At 38.4% G+C, this 16,426-nt stretch overlaps 1 protein-coding gene and 1 pseudogene across 2 annotated transcripts; one reads left to right on the top strand and one right to left on the bottom strand.

The window, feature by feature from the left end:
* Window positions 1-515: 515 nt before the first annotated feature.
* On the bottom strand, window positions 516-13,697 carry LOC110048239 (uncharacterized). 2 transcript variants are annotated; one of them, XM_089275607.1, is made up of 10 exons: window positions 13,614-13,697; window positions 13,133-13,432; window positions 10,151-10,561; window positions 9,312-9,516; window positions 8,620-8,710; window positions 4,309-4,356; window positions 2,928-3,091; window positions 1,976-2,048; window positions 1,616-1,648; window positions 516-906 (listed from the first exon to the last, which is right to left on the bottom strand). In XM_089275607.1, exons 2-10 carry the CDS (start codon window positions 13,344-13,346, stop codon window positions 673-675), a joined length of 1,473 nt encoding a protein of 490 aa, XP_089131733.1. In that variant the 5' UTR covers window positions 13,347-13,432; window positions 13,614-13,697; the 3' UTR covers window positions 516-672. The 2 variants fall into 2 exon arrangements, with proteins under 2 accessions (XP_089131733.1, XP_089131732.1); XM_089275606.1 differs by having other exon boundaries at window positions 13,133-13,689.
* Window positions 4,954-6,072, top strand: LOC110064374 (protein CFDP2-like; annotated as a pseudogene).
* Window positions 13,698-16,426: the final 2,729 nt, after the last annotated feature.

Consider the following 16,426-nt stretch of genomic DNA (forward strand, 5'->3'; position numbering starts at 1 on the left):
GTGTTTTCAAGTCGATTTACAAAATTCTCGGTTTTATTTCACTTGGAACTTTGGTCACTCTTGAAGTGGAAAATTATAATTTCAGGGGAGACAATTTCTACGAACAGCGAGGGATTTCCTGGTTGCAAATCCGTACTGTAAGATAATTGAGATACCACGCGCGGTCTCATTGGTGTGTTCAGATGAGAGTTCGCGCGTATTTTTGAGAACTATTTTATAAAAGCAACAGGGTACATTTCCGTGCTTACATGACTTCATCTAAACACTAGCGGGGGGGGGGGGGGGGTGGGGGAGAGTCGTTTGGGATTTTCCAAACCCCCTTCGTGTTTAAATGAGGCTTTGTGATGACGGAAAAAGTGCGCTATTGCTAAATTAACTGCAATCTGCAGGCCCATGACTTCACTCCTCCATCCTGCCACTGTATGGATTTTTTTCTCAGTAGGCCCGACTTCCCTGTCACTAGCCAACTGGACTACCCTCCCAGCACTTGAGATTCTTAACAATATTCTACTTCATTTTCAATGTGTTTTAATTTAATTTATTTACAATTTGCAGCGCCTAATACAATAATACTCAAGAAGTCATTTATCACTAAACAACTTGTTCCAGCTTGGTAACTTAATTTTCTTTACATCTCGTCTAAACTACGGAATATTTCATTCAGCCGTCAATCTACAGCTCTTGATGCCTTCCCTCCTCCTGTATTGTTTCTCTAGTCACCTCCAGCTCATCATCATTATCGTCCATATAAGCGTCACTCGGTTCTGGACTGTCCATGCCTGGGGGAATATCTGGCTCTTTTGCCCAGTCTATAAACCGCTGTATGGCACGACGAAGATTTCTCTGTACTTCTTTCTTTGTAACCTGGTCTGAAGTGTTGGTTTCGTCGCGTAGTTTATCAAAAATCTGTGATTAAAGTTAACGAGAAGTGACCGTAACATAATGCGTAGTTGTTTATGACACGCACAATAAAACAACTTACAGTGATCAATATCACAAGTAATGCATGGCCCAATTCCTAACGGAACCGTCCTCTAACTAATTAAAGATTGAACACGAGTACGCGCTTAATACATGAATGCTTCCGAGCTTCAAATGCACTGGGAACGGATAACATAGTACTCTCGTTAGCCTGGGAATAGCACTTTGTCAGCCTTGATGACATTCCAGTTAATGTGAGTAGTGCCCCTGGCAACCTGAATAGATGTAGGTTGTATCTTTGTAGTTCGCAAATCGATTCCGTTCTATCTTACCTTTTTCTGTCCGTTGTTTGTAACTGTATCATTCCCATGTATTACAATTTTTTCTAATTTTTTCTATTTTGGACGATAATTTTCCTTGTGTTCGAGTCCATGCACGTCTCCTTTAACAAGGAGGATAATTGAGGATAATGTTTAAAGAGGGAATCACACGAAAAGCAGAGATTTCTGGAGGGTTCTCGAAATAAAAGCTATAAAACAATAAAAACAAAGCTATTATGAAACAAGATTTAAAACAGCAGCAAAAGCGAGAAAAACAAAAGCCTATTTCAGGATTGGGGAACAGAAACCATTTGTACTTGCTACAAACAGTTTCCATCACTTCTCATCTGAAATTAATGTCTTGTTTTACTTACAATCTCTGCGGTGGCTTTTGTTCCTTGAATCACCTGTGTTGGGGAAGCAAAAAAATTTATTAAAAGAAAAATGCGACCGCTTTCTAAATTTACATTCTACATGTTAGCAACCCAGTACAGTGTATACATGCACATTCTTAAAGATTTAGTCTGTGTAAATTATTCGCGTTTGCCGATCAAAAATTCATGGGAATCCCACAGCGCAAAACTGATCAATTCTTCTCGTTCCTTCTTGGTTCATTATCTATATTAGTTTTGCCACCATTTTGGTGATTTTGACCATTTTGATCGAAAAAAATTCTTCAAAAAATAAAATGACACTGCACATGTGTATCTGAGTAGCTGATGACTGTTAATTACCTCAACATAAGCATTGATAAACTTGTCCTTAACCACATGCCCGTCAACAGCCAGTAGCTCATTAAGTACATCCCTACAGTGTGGTGTAATATTAACAAGCACATCCAGTTAGTACGCATAGCAAATTAACATATAGAAATTCCCAAAATTGGTCAATCACAACACCATTTGGGAGAAAATAGGCTAGAACCTATGTACATGCGTATCACAATAAATGATAGAGATCTATTTGGTAAGTGGTTGCCTCCTTCTAATGGGAGGACCATCATTTTTACCACATTAAAAAAACAAACATCTTGTATGTGTTCAGGAACACACACAAGATAGAGATACAAGATACACATAGAGAAAGTTAACTGATAACTTAAGCACAATTTACATTTAATGCATGTACATATAGATGAAGGATTAAGGTTGCAAAATGTTCCAACTTATCTTGCAAATAACCAGCAAAATATAACATGCGCTCCACCCGTATCGCAGAGCTCATGGGTTTGAATTTTTCAGGCCTTATTTTTATAATTCCTTAAGTTGTGTACATAACTGTGATGATCACTCGAGTCTTTACATAATATTCTTCACTTTCCAGCAAAACACCAAACATCATTATTTTGGAGGTAGCATAGCCGAGTGGTTTAGGTCACTGGTGTTGTGATCCGGAGGTCCTGGGTTCAAGGTCTCCACCCTGCCACTAGCGGGATTTGTTTCTCGGTGGCCCTGAGTTCAAATCCTCGGTCACGCTTTGTAAATAGCCAACTGGTCTGCCTCCTGCCAGCTGAGATTTTTAACTATGTTACGTCTATTTGAAATATTTCTTTCCTTTGTTTCAGTGGCATGCCTGTAAACTATCTAAGCTTAGTGCTTGTATAGCTAAGTGCATGACCACTATAAATAAGATTTACATTTACATTTTACAGCAGAGAGTTCCAACTGAAGAGGACACGAGTATTACCTGACTTGTGACACATCAATGACCCCATATTCTGCCTCTTCAGTGTTACTAACATCTGTTCCTTCAAACTCGAGAACAAGTGCCCTCATTTTATCACGACTTAAATTCCTGACATCATCTTTAGTTATAAATCCTTTTTCGTTGCCGCCAAGCCAGTCAAACATCTGCAAAACAAAAAAAAATTATTATTTTTATCAAGTAGTACTTCTAATGATTAATGTAGAGCTTATTGTCTTGATTAATTATTCTGATCAGCACCTTTCTCTGAATGACCCGCCCCTTGGGGAACCTTGCCAACCACGAACTACCTAATGACAAACTGCAAACAACTTACACAGATGAGCATGATGTCATGTTTTCATGTGATCATCATAATATCCAAGGTCACAGTATGATGTTTTATTTATTTAGAGTCCTCATAAGAGGGAATTGGAGTCACAGGTTTGAATAAAATTTAACAAGATGAGTTACTAGACCTGATCTGACAAATTCAAGCAAACGTATTGTTCAGGTTCAGATCTATTGACCTGTTGACTATTGATACCTTTTTAAAACTTAATACCTGGAACCATGCATAGTGGAAGCCCATTGATCTGGCCACCAAAGGGCTGCCAAAATTATCACTTGCCAGAGTGGAAATATAAATTACTGACTCAGCTTTTCTAAATGGGCTTAAAGAAAGTGCCTGTAGTAACGAGGTGGTCCAATATTAATGAGGTGGCGGTAGATTAATGACAAGATTTATGCATAATAATCACCATGAAACCATCTTTAAATCAGCTGACGTTTTTTCATCATTTGTCCCCTACAATAATCATTAATAAACTGAATGCATATGTAACTATGGCTAGATAATACTCAACATTCTTTCAAACTGTTTTAAACTCAATTCTCATACCTATAGAGGTAGTGTCACATGGAATTTCTATTTATTTACAGAAGCATTCACTATCCTTCAACTGACTCAATTGAAAAGGAGGCTTAGCTGATACATGTCACCCTGTGCATTTTTAAAAGTAACTTTACTAGCATATCTCTCTTTATGTCCCATTTGCTGTTGTTTTGTTTGCTTTGTTGCTAATGATGTTGTTGTTGTTCTTGTATTGCTAGATGCTCTCTCAAAAAAGCTTTAAATTTGTGATTATCACTGTCTGTGTTTATTTCCAGCAGAACTGCAGGTAGCCGTCTGGTATGTCATAGCCTTAAAATCAGTTTTACTGAGGCTGCAGCTACTACTGAGATTATTAGAATAACATTAAATAAACAACCTGAGCTGGGTTTACTGTAGCAGGTATGCTCAGTAAAATAAATTAAATGCTGTAGTTATTGTTTCTGCATATTTAAATAATTATTATAACTGCACTTGCATGTACATACTGACCAATAAAGCATTCTCTTTCACACCTTCAACATAACTATACAACCCCACCTAAACAAGAAAGAAACCACACACTGAATTCAGGTCAATGCTTACACATGTAGTATAAACCAATTATTCTGAAAATAGTCACAGTCATAAGTCAGGATTTTCTTCTTGGTGTTAATTAGCCACTAACTGAAAATAATAAATAGAAAATGAATAAATAAATATATAATAATGATGATAATAATTTAATAAAAATCACTAATTAAAAAACTTTACATGATAATTATTTACAGCACAAAACTATTTACAAGAACAATTGTAATACAGTTGTTAAAAAGGAAGCAAAATGTAGTTTCCAGAAATAACTAAAATTGAGAAGACCTCAGAATTGGGGTTGAAGGGTGGTAAGGGGTCCTGGTGGAGTGCGCTGGCGCCACCAGGTGTCCTTCACAAATGCTAGGAAATGCCTACCGTGTCACAGGCTCTGCCACCAAGTCAGCTGTCACATGTCCTCATCACAACCCCGGTAATGCAGTTGTGCTGCAGCTGAGTGACAACAGCAAAAGGCGGGTATCTGGCGCCTTTCAAATAACAGGATGTTGTGGCTAAGGGAAGGACACCCTGACAGAAAACACAGGCCCTCCAGGTTGGGGGTTGGGCATGGGGCCAATTCCTCCATCCCGTAAAAAATTATCAATTACAGAAGCCAGAAACTCTAACAAACAATGTTACATGGGGAACAGCACAATTACTTGCCTAATTCCAAATGATAATTTTATGACATGGGAGGATGGGTTGATGACGGGAACAGGTGTAAGCCGAAAGGAAGCCTGTTCTCCGATAGAGTCGTTGGCTTCTCCCCAATGTATTATGAAGATAGGAACGTGGAATGATGTACTGAATAGGGAAAACCGCAGTTTTAGCAAGAGAGATGAGGAAATACGACATCGATGTACTGGGAATCAGTGAATGCAGATGGGCTGGTTTTGGGCGGATGAGGGTACAAACAGGTGAAATGTTGCTGTACTCAAGAAGGGACGACGATGCACAACTGAGCGGTGTCGCCATGTTGCTGAGTAGGAAGACAACCACCTGTTTAATTTCTTGGTCTCCTGTGAATGATCGAATTATCACAGCACGGTTCAACTCATGTTATATCAGAACTGGCATTGTCCAAGTGTATGCTCCCCAAACGACGCTGAGGAAGAAGCAAAAGATGTCTTCTATGAGCAGGTGCAAACAGTCCTTGACAAAATCCCAAAACATGATATAGTGATCCTGATGGCGGATTGGAATGTGAAAGTTGGGGATCAACAAGATGGTGTAGAAGGAGTGGTGAGCCACCACGGAGAGGTCAGAAAATGGGCAACGCTTCATTGAACTGTGCACAACAACAATATGGTCATCACAACCACTTTGTTTCCCCATAAGGATTTCCACAAGCACACATGGGTATCTACAGATGTCCACACCAAGAACCAGATTGATCATGTGGCCGTCTGTGGAAAGTTTAGAAGATCAGTACTAGACACCCATGCATTTCGTGGAGCCGATGTCAACAGTGATCACCACCTAGTCATCGCAAAGATCAAGTTGCAGTTGTGTAGAATTGAGAAGAACAAAAACAGATTAAGCAAGTACAACGCCGCCAAACTCAAAGTGCCTGAGGTGGCGCAGAATTTTAAAATCAAACTTTGGAACAGATTTAGCTGCCTGGCAGTGATGATCATGATCAAGATGTGGAAATTGACTGGAAGAAGATCAAGCAAACTTACCTAAAAACAGCTGAAAAGGTTCTGGGGTTTCAATCAAGGTCAAACAAACCATGGATCAGTGCTGAAAGCTGGAAGAAAATAGATGACAGGAGAGAGTTGAAAAGGAAAATGGATTCCACCAGATCAGAAAGGGTCAGGGAGCAGCTCAGAAATGCATATTCAACCAAAAACAAGGAGGTGAAGAAACAGCTCGAGAAAGACAAGAATGACTGGGTAGAGAAGGTCGCTGAGGAAGCACAGAAAGTTGCAGAGCAGGGCCACCTTAAAACAGTTTATGATGCTACCAGGAAACTGTCAACCAAGAAGGGCAAGACCATGGATATGATAAAGAGTAAAGAGGGAGTGCTTCTGACAAAACAATACAAAATTCAAAAACGATGGAAGGAGCATTCCCTTGAAGTCTTGAATCGTCCAGCACCTGAAGATACAGGAGAGTTTGATCTTGAGGATGTGATTCCTGAATCTGAACCAATTGTTGACGTTGATGTACCAACAAGGGCTGAAATCTACGCAGCCTTTAAGGAGATGAAGAACGGAACCGCTGGGGGAGTTGATAGTTTGACCGTTGAGATTCTAAAGGCAGATTTGGAAACATCTGTGGATGTCTTACACTACTTCTTGCATAAGGTGTGGGAGCAAGAACAAATACCAGAGGACTGGCAACGGGGATTGATAGTGAAACTACCAAAGAAAGGCGATCTCACTGAATGCAACAACTGGAGAGGCATAACGCTTATGGTAACTTGCAGCAAAAGTTCTAGGCAAAATCATAATTACATGAATATGGGATGGAATTGATACTAAATTGTGCCAAGAACAGGCAGGTTTCAGGAAGGACCGCAGTACAACGGAACAAATATCTATACTGCACAATATCATTGAACAGTGTATTGAATGGAACGCTAACCTTTATGTCTGCTTTGTTGACTTCGAGAAAGCATTTGATTCTGTAGATCGTTCTGTACTATGGACGATTATGAGGAGCTACAGCATTCCTGAGAAGACTGTGAAGATGGTGAAAATGATATACAGTGGGAGTGAATGCGCTGTAATTGATGGGTCAGGTGTGTATGATTGGTTCGAGATCAAAACCGGTGTTAAACAGGGTTGTTGTATGTCTGGGTTTCTTTTCCTGCTTGCTGTGGACTGGATTATGAGAAAGACCACCAAACATGGGAACACAGGCATCAGATGGAAGTTCAACAACTTCCTAGAAGATCTTGACTTTGCCAACGACCTAGCCCTGATCTCTAGCAGTAGAAGTCATATCCAGACTAAAGTCAGCACCCTGGGATGTTATGCAAAAATGACGGGCCTCGAGATAAGCACAGCAAAGACCATGATGATGTGCTGGAACAACACCGCAGGCAGAAAGGTCCAGATCAGTGGGAAAGAACCGGAAACGGTGTCGAAATTTGTTTATCTAGGAGGAACAGTGACCCAGGAGGGGGGTTCAGATGAAGGCATCAAAAGCAGACTTAAAAAAGCCAGAGCAGCATTCAGCAAGCTTAGAAACATATGGAAGAGCAGTCAACTGAAATTGAAAACTAAGCTGAAGATCTTTAAGTCCAACATTATAGCTAGTCTGTTATATGGTTGTGAAACATGGCATATGACTAAAAGAGATGCGACCAAGCTGGACGTATTTCTACATAAAGGTCTGAGAAGGCTTATGAAGATCTATTGGCTTATGAAAATATCAAATGAGGAGATTCGAAAGTGGGCTAACATCAGTACCATCAGTGAGCAAATCTTCCAGTGGCACTGGAAGTTCATTGGCCACGTTCTAGGGAATGGATTCAAATAAGCATCCCAAGACAGCATTAACGTGGGCCCCAGAGGGAAGAAGAAGTCGTGGCAGACCGAAAGAGACTTGGTGGAGAACTGCAGAAAAAGAAAAAACAGCATTGGGTTTTGGCTCATGGAGCGAGGCAACAGTGGCTGCTCGTGACCGTGTGACATGGCAAATGAGAGTGTCTGGCCCTATACCCACTTAGTGTTATGGTCAAAATCAATTAAATCAGAATTGGAAGGGCTTGTTTAAAATGTCACAGAAATGTAGCAAAAGTTTTTGTGGTTTGTGTTGTCAATTGTGCACCAAAAGTAATCAAAAAACAAACAAAAAGTACTCTCAAACTTTACAATATGTATTCTACTAATTATGGAATCTTACTCATCCTTGCATTAACACTAGTTGCTAATAGTAAAAATACAAAATTGATAAAAAATACATTACATTATTAACTTAATTATAATAATCATAACAATTTAATAATGATGATGATGATGATGATGATGATGATGAGAATGTGATGGTGGATTAGAGCAGCAATTTTCAAATGTTCATTAAATAAACATCAGGCTTTCTTAACTCAATTGCATGTACAAATTATACATCAACTTATTAGACAATATTGCATGGTGATCACCTGATGGCGCAGTTGTCAAGGTTTGTGATGGAATCTTTGTTTGTTTGTTTTTTTTTTTTTGTCTAATCAAAGAACAAACAACTGTATAAATTAGGATAATTACTCATTGAACTTATAACTACCTGTTCAAACTCTACTGAATCTTGAGTTTTCATTTGAATTCCAGCCTTATCCAATTTCTCATCACTTCCAAAAAATTCAAGCATACCTCCCCTACAAGAAAGTACATCATTTACCAAGTCAAATGATTCACCACTCTCAGTAAGCTTCACTTTACATGTACATGGTCTTCTATAGCATATATGTTATGTCAGTTGGCATAGATGAATTAAGTTTAAAACACATTTTCAGAAAACAAAATAATGCATTTACTGCTCTGTTACTGACACTCTGAGAAAAGAACAGCAACAACAATCCACACAATTTAGTTTAAAGCAATAGGTTTGTTTGTGGGGTTGCGTTTACATTAGAAACAGAAATATGTACAGTAATAATATGATAATTCTACAATTCTAACAATTCTACAAATTCTAATAATTTAAAATTCTAATAAAATAATTCCATAATTCTAATAAAACTTAAAATCCGTCACGTTCTTGCTTTGCGTTTGAATCGAGGTCCTATTTAAGTCTAGTTGTTTAATAAAAATGTCTTTTCTAACTTTGGCAAAGAATTGCTTAAAATTATCAGTATAGTATCTATGGTGCTCCAAAGTACAGCAACCCAGTAGCTTATTGAGTTTTTCATGTATAATATTGTAAGAACAAAATCATGGAGTAGATGATTAAACATAATTTTCTAGAAGATCCCATACCTGACTGATTCTAGATCAGTGTTACCCATGCTGAGGTTGCCATGTCCAGAGTATTTCCAGTCCACATCCATTTCACTCAAAGGTTTAAACCCTAGCACCTCATCGCAACCACTGAAATCAATGTTGTCAAAACCATCCAGGCGAGAAAATAACAGTGCCACTGCTAAATTATTTGTACCATATGAGCTCACCTGGTGATAATAACCTGAATAAAATTAAATACAGAATGAATTTAAATGCCATGAAACACAATCTAAAAACTAGTCATGCAGTGCCATTTGCTCAAAAGAAAATTTGATAATTACTATTGGCATTAATACAACATTCCACATACTGTATGTACCCACCCAGCCACACTTAAATCATATAATTATAGTTATTAGTTAATTCAGCTGGTTTAAACAAAGGAAATCATTATGCTGGGACAATGTTCAGAAATCAAATCTTAATTTACATTATTAGCTTTTTACAATTTCTCCTAAGTTCGATCTAGTTTTGATTGAGAAGATATACACAAGACAGTGTGCCATTACATTTTCCAACATCTTGAATTTTGTCCAGAATACTCTGCTACATGTGGTATCTTCAACTCCCCTCTTGGTGTTTAGAAAAGTGGTAAAACATGTGTAGTCTCCTGTGGTTAATGTGTTATCTTCAGCCCCATCTTCAGTGAGTAAAAATAACAGCAAGTGCCTTGTCAAGCTAGCATTTATCTTTATAAGCTTCACAACCACGCAATAGCTACATTACTAAATACATATTGTATTATCACATTGTTAAAAAGAAATAATAAAAACCCTAGATATTTCTAAGGCATGTAATCTATTTCAAGGACTTACTTTTGGGCAAGAAGAGACAGTCTCCAGCATTTACTGTGACAAATGACCATGGGACTTCAGCAACCTTGGGATACTTCAACAAGTCAACTTTTAGCACATTAATGCGCGAGAATCCCCCGACCATTTGTGGAGGCTCCCATGCCTTGTATATTTTATCTTCATACTTGTACTCAATCATTTTCCATTCCTTTGTGCCATTGTACAAACAGTTGATCGCATTGTAAGCATCTTTGTGAAGTATACTTTTAGTACCTCCACCGCTCATCCATAAGTCTACTTCAACCAGTCTGTCCTTCAGAAGGCCACATGTCAGGGGGGGAATGACTGTCACATCTGGCCACATTGGGGTGGGTAACTCTGAGACTACATAGAGATTGTTGTTTTCTTCATGGTAATGGCTGATGAAGTTTCCTTAAAAAAGAGAAAAAAAAGTGTTTGTAAAAGGTGAAAGAAATTAAACAATTCAAAGACTTAAAGGGGATATGCTGTTATTATATTGATCAATTAGCTATAATTTGTAATGTGTAGATTTACCTTCAAATCAAAATAAGCCTCAAAATATGTTAATTCACTAAAAATGATAAAAAGACTTGAGAGGAAATAGACTACAATTTTAACAGAGGCACAAGAATTATTATAATTATGATAATTTGGGACAGATAATTAATGGCATCATTTAAAACTTAACAGGTACTTTTGGCTAATTTTTTCAAAATGCAACTTCCTTGGAATAACTCCTTTTATTAATGGCCTTTGTTGTGAAAATGGATCGAGCCAAATGTTCCGATTTACACTGTTTATAATGCAAAATATCTATCTTACTACTGTTACGATTTATTTAGAATCAAACATACAGCAATTATTGTTCTCTCCGGTTCCCAACTCGATCTGGGACCAGACCCTGGTGTCTCCACTCTTTGCGTCCCCAGCCACTCCTCGCCAGTTGTCACTTAGCGCAAACATTAAGTAGCAAATAAATGTGCTTCACACATAATTCAACATTTGCTGATAATTTTCAAGTTTTTCTGTTTATCATTTCCATGGAAAATTATATTGATTTTGCTAAAAAACTGAAAACTTCATATATGCTTTCGAAACTAAAGATAAATTTGTGAAGACTGGTAACCTGGTAACTTGCTCAAAATGTTTTTATGAGCAAAATACCAGCAAGTTGCCAGTTAACCAATCTTCACAATGCTTTGAACGAAGCCAAAATACTACTTCTGTGTGTGGTCTCAAGCACTGAAGGACTTCTCAATAGATTTAGATTGCTGATAAAATTAAAAGACATCAAAGGAGAAAAACTACAAATGAATTAACATGAATTGTTCTCATTTGCATGCCAATTTCAAGGATCTACACAGGCCCACAAATGATCCCGGCCTGAGATGTATGATAACACAGGATGTTCACTACCTGCTTAAATTTGGAGACAATGGAGAATTTCCATGTGGATTGACTACATTTTTGCATAGCTTTTGGCACAGAGGAGATTATTGACAGTAAAATTTTTTGCACGAGCAAAAGCAACAGCTCTACTTGTACGGCATGCAAATAAATCTATCTAAAGAACACTGCGGAAACTTACACAGAGGAATCTTGTGCACTTTCGTGGGACCCCATGTCTATCCAGGACGCACGTATAAGAAGCAGACAGGGAAAAGTTCTAGGTGGTTAATTAGATGGCAGAGGCATCTTCAAAGATTCCTGGTTTTTTTTGCAGTGCGTTTCCTAATAGAAAAATTTATACAGTCCACACATGTCAATTTGGTATTTTGTGCAGTATGTCTGAGGTGCCTGTCTTTTCTTCTCCTAGAATAATTGAGAAAATATGTAACCATCCATAGGCTTTTCATGGAGTCCACGCCATTCCTAACTTTTTGCGGTGGTCCTGGGTTCATTTACGGTCCAATATGGGGATCATTTGTGGTCCAATTTGGGGATCATTTGCGGTCTGGGGATCATTTGCGGGCTGGGATCATTTGCAGGCCTGTAGAGATCTCGCTAACCATCATGGATTTTATTTATATGAAGCCCTATGCAAAACACGCTATTCCAAATCATATACTATAACAGTGCAAAAATGACCATTTAAAAAACTAATTATATAGCAGTCAGTTAATCCAATATCGTCAGCACAGCTATTATCCTTTAATTTCTGAAAACTGTCCAATTTGGGATTTAATTTGGACAGTTTTCGATAAGGACTGAGTAAAAACGCAGAAACTGTCCAATTTGGGTAAAAATAGGACAGTTTGTCTTGTTTGTCTTTGTTTGTCTTTGTCTTGCAGACTTGTGACAATCCCCGGCAATCTCTGAAGATCACCGGATATTTTCGAAGCTTCCCCAAGTTTCGGAAGATCAAGGGCCCGGTCTGTCTTTCTTCAGAGACAGTTACTGTAGTTTTCCTTGCAAAGCTGTATTACCTCATGAGCTATATAAATTAATAAGTAACAGGACTACATGCTTGTCCAATTTGGAAATAATTATTAGATTAAAAAAATTCCTCTGACAGCCAAATTGGACTTGGCCTTCGGCCTCGTCCAATTTTGGCTGTCCTCGGAATTTTTTTCATCCGATTATTTCCAAATTGGACAGCATGTAGTCCTATTACATGTACAAACAACGTTATCCATGTAAACTTCATCTAGGTATAAATAAGCAAAATATAAGCTTAATGTAAGCCCCATTTTGTGAATATCGCCTACAACTGAAACTTTATAAGAAAGCTTACATTTTGTAAATGTAGTAAATAATCTACAGGTATATGATAAAATGAATTAGTAGGTTAACATTTTATTCGAACTAGTTTTCACAACCTTTATTTTTCTCACCCACCTGTATTTTGTACCCTAAGGCTCGCCAGTAATATATTCGTAATCGTATTTTTAAAAAAATGAGAACGTTTTATTCTATTCATGTTAAAATGACGTGTCGAAACCAATGAGAGAAGAAGAAGAGAAAAACCTCTATAGCACTTACCAATTGTATCTCTTCCAACTCCTTTCGCACCAATCGGTACTTTGGAGCTCTTTTCTTTCTTTGCTTCTAGGCGAACCTCCAAATCTGCAAACTTTTCTTTCAAATATTCATCAGTCCATTGAGTAAATGCTCTTCCGTATTTTGCGGCTCCTCGGAGCACGACAGCCTTAGAGGGTCGAACATATTTAGTCCAAAACTCTTGAGGAGATGGCATTTCCTGTAAATCGTCCACTAAGTTGGTTTCTGGTGGTCTGTGAGAACCTAAAGGCCTCAAATGACCAACAGGGACATGAAGATTGTCTGAAGAATTCACGCTTACAATTAGCACTGAAGACAAGATGAAGCTTAATAATAAACATCGGAGAGCCATAATCTTAAACCTTTCCACCAAAAAGGATTACACGGAATAAAATGAATGTTTCCTCTGAGAAATACGCTGGATGTGAATAAAAAGAAGACAGAAACTCCTGTCAAAACTCACACTCAGGTTTACCTGATCCTGTAGTTGGTCGTTACTTGATAAAACAACATTCCCAACACGGGTACGCTGCGTGTTCCGCGTGAGCAGAAACGCAGCAGGAAATTTCGTTGTTCTTTGTTGCTTAGATACGAAAACAACCAATAATTTGCTATTTTTTTGGAGACAGGTGTTTTTGTTTTCATTGTTCACAGAAATAATAATTTTCCTTTTACTGAATACTTTATTCCATAGGTTAATAAGATAAACGGTGAGCCATACCAATCCTACCCTAGACAAGTTGGAAGTTTTGCTCTTTTGCGCGCTCAATGGCTTACGGGAGAGTGAGAGCAATATAAGGCACATAACAAATAATTCAACTGTCATCTGCTGTAAACACAAGCTAAACATGCCCAGTTGGTAATTTTGAGGAAGATGAGGGAGGCTTTCATCGGATCTTAAATTTACGGCTCCCCATTAAACCTGCCGACCCTGCAAAGCTGGCGGCATGTCGAGCGCGCGCGTGTTTTGTTTTAAGCAAAAATTCCCTCGCGGCCTCGCCTGAAGCAGGGCTCTTAAAAGTAGCCCAACCCTTTTCAGCCCTGCCTGTAGCATAGATCAGGGGCTCCACCGGCGAAATGCAATTCCGTAGGTTAGCGGCTCCCGGCCGATAACTCTAGCAGCTAATCCATAACTGAGAATTCATAATGGCCCGACCAATATTTGTTTAGGATAGCTCCTTTTCAATCGTATAGTCTTAATAATTCTCGGGACCGTACCGAACCACAGGTCAGCTTTAGGCTAAACTGCTTTACGGACTATACTCGGCCGGGCCCTGCTGTCAAAACCAAGCTTGATATTCCCAGCAAGGCCACCCTTGAGTTTGAAGCCATACATGCAGATGATATTTTTCATCCGAGGCCCGATAACTACACAAATCTATCAATTAGAATAATAAAGAAAAATGTAAAAGGTTTCACACAATCGTAGAAGTGCTCGATGCAAATACATGCAGAGCGGAATACTATAATTAAAGATAGAGACCATGCGGACAGTTACTCGAGTTTCACGCACTAAGCGATCATCAGACTGTGCCGTTAGAGGTGGGTGGAATACAATTTAAACTAAGCTCATGGAAACAAAACAGGATCGCTCCAACTGTTCCCCATGAGCTTAGTTTATAGTATCAATTAGAACATGTATTCAGCTATGAAAAATGGAGAGTTTTGCAAGGATAGATCTAGCCAGACTACAAACAGGTGTACAACGGCTGCATGAATGAGTAATTAGTTGAATCGACGATGGCATGTGTGCCTTGGTCATTTGTAGCCCGAGAGATGATGGTTTGAGTGATATGCGTGTACAACCAAGTCAGAGTTTGTCTTTTATTCGCTGGACTTACAAACTTGAATTGAAAAATACTAATTATTTAAAACCTCAATAACACGAAGAGTTCGTCAAAAATAAACAAAAAAAGAAGAAACATAAGTAGGAGGACTATCACGCTGTTTTGAACACAACATTAATTATTACGAAATAAGAAAATGAGAAAATGGTTATTTAAACTACGGCAATTAGGGTGGTTACAGCTTTCGCGAGGAAACCTGTATGAATTTTATAAATAGAGCACTGAAGATAGCTATTCTGCATCGACGTCTTACCACAAAAAATTTAAACAAGCAAAGTGACGTAAAATAATTATCTCGATTCATTTTACAGTGCAACGCGCCTTTTCCGAGGCCACTACTTCTCACGTTAAGGTTACGACTGACTTAGGTTTCTGTTTTGTACGTTGTATTTCCCGAAGGTTTTGTATTTGTGGATTTCCATTCATTTCCATAAAGCGTTACCGTTCACAAATACTGGAAACACTCGGTACAAAGTAAAAGTAAAATAAAATTACGCTTTTATTGACACAAACCTACCAGAGTACTAAATATTTGTTTTGAACCCTCAAAGCAGGTATTTCACGTTCCTGGCTTTAAAATCGGTCTAAACGTGTTGGCGGGAAATGCCGGAGAAACAAGGATTTTGATGTGGTGTGAATATTTTAACTCACGCTTGGTTTGTCGTGTTGTTCAGCGTTGTTTTTCCAGATGAATTTAGTGATCCTTCAACGGTTCCGATGAAGACAAACAATGAAAGCGAATTGTGAATGAAATGCAACATTTCACCGTTCCGGGTTTTAGCTGGGTTTCAACTGTAAGAAGTAGAAAATTTCTCCATTAAAGGTTTATTTTTAGTAGCGCTTAATTTTCTTCCCGAAATTTTTCGCTAAAAATCCAGTAAGTATGAAGGCCGCCAAAAATCCACCATGATGCGCAAAACTGTTCAAGGTGTGACCTACAACCAAATATCACGCTGTGATTGGCTGAATGATGACTTTCGAAAACGTTTTTGGGGTGGCCGTACGATATTTAGGTGCGTACTGTATAAAGCTCAGAACTTTTATGTCAAAACGTCGAACTTTACATGTGCCGAACCTAATACCAATTTGGGTCGACCCGAATAATTAAGTTCGGCAGTTGATTCAAACGTCGAACCTTATTTAGTCGAACTTAATTGCAAAAATAAAAGAGACACTAATGCAAACGGCGGAAATCGATCAAAATCGATGGCCAGGTTCTTTGTGATTATCGATTTTGATCGATTTCGTTAAGGTTCGATTAGTATCGATTTTGATCGATTATATCGGGGACTGAGGAAAAGCAACTTTCAAAATCAATCCTGACGTGTGACGCTGAAAGAATTGCAGTCGTTTCGCCTGCCAGTTGTTTCGCTAACGGTCAGTCAGATCAGGTCGCTAACGTTGATTTTAGAACAAAGAATATACCACC

Source organism: Orbicella faveolata, unplaced genomic scaffold (genome assembly GCF_042242905.1).
Source record: "Orbicella faveolata isolate gen_17 unplaced genomic scaffold, um_ofav_v1 contig_1, whole genome shotgun sequence".
NCBI classification, from domain to species: Eukaryota; Metazoa; Cnidaria; class Anthozoa; order Scleractinia; family Merulinidae; genus Orbicella; species Orbicella faveolata.

What these genes read in the sequence shown, in the direction of transcription:
- LOC110048239 (XM_089275606.1), bottom strand. Translation starts at nt 13,502, where the DNA reads ATGGCTCTCCGATGTTTATTATTAAGCTTCATCTTGTCTTCAGTGCTA. An exon ending in ACTGATCTAGAATCAGTCAG is followed by an intron (nt 8,711 to 9,311) that starts GTATGGGATCTT and finishes ACTTTCTTGTAG; the next exon opens with GGGAGGTATGCTTGAATTTT. An exon ending in TGAAAGAGAATGCTTTATTG is followed by an intron (nt 3,092 to 4,308) that starts GTCAGTATGTAC and finishes TTTGTTTTGCAG; the next exon opens with ATGTTTGACTGGCTTGGCGG.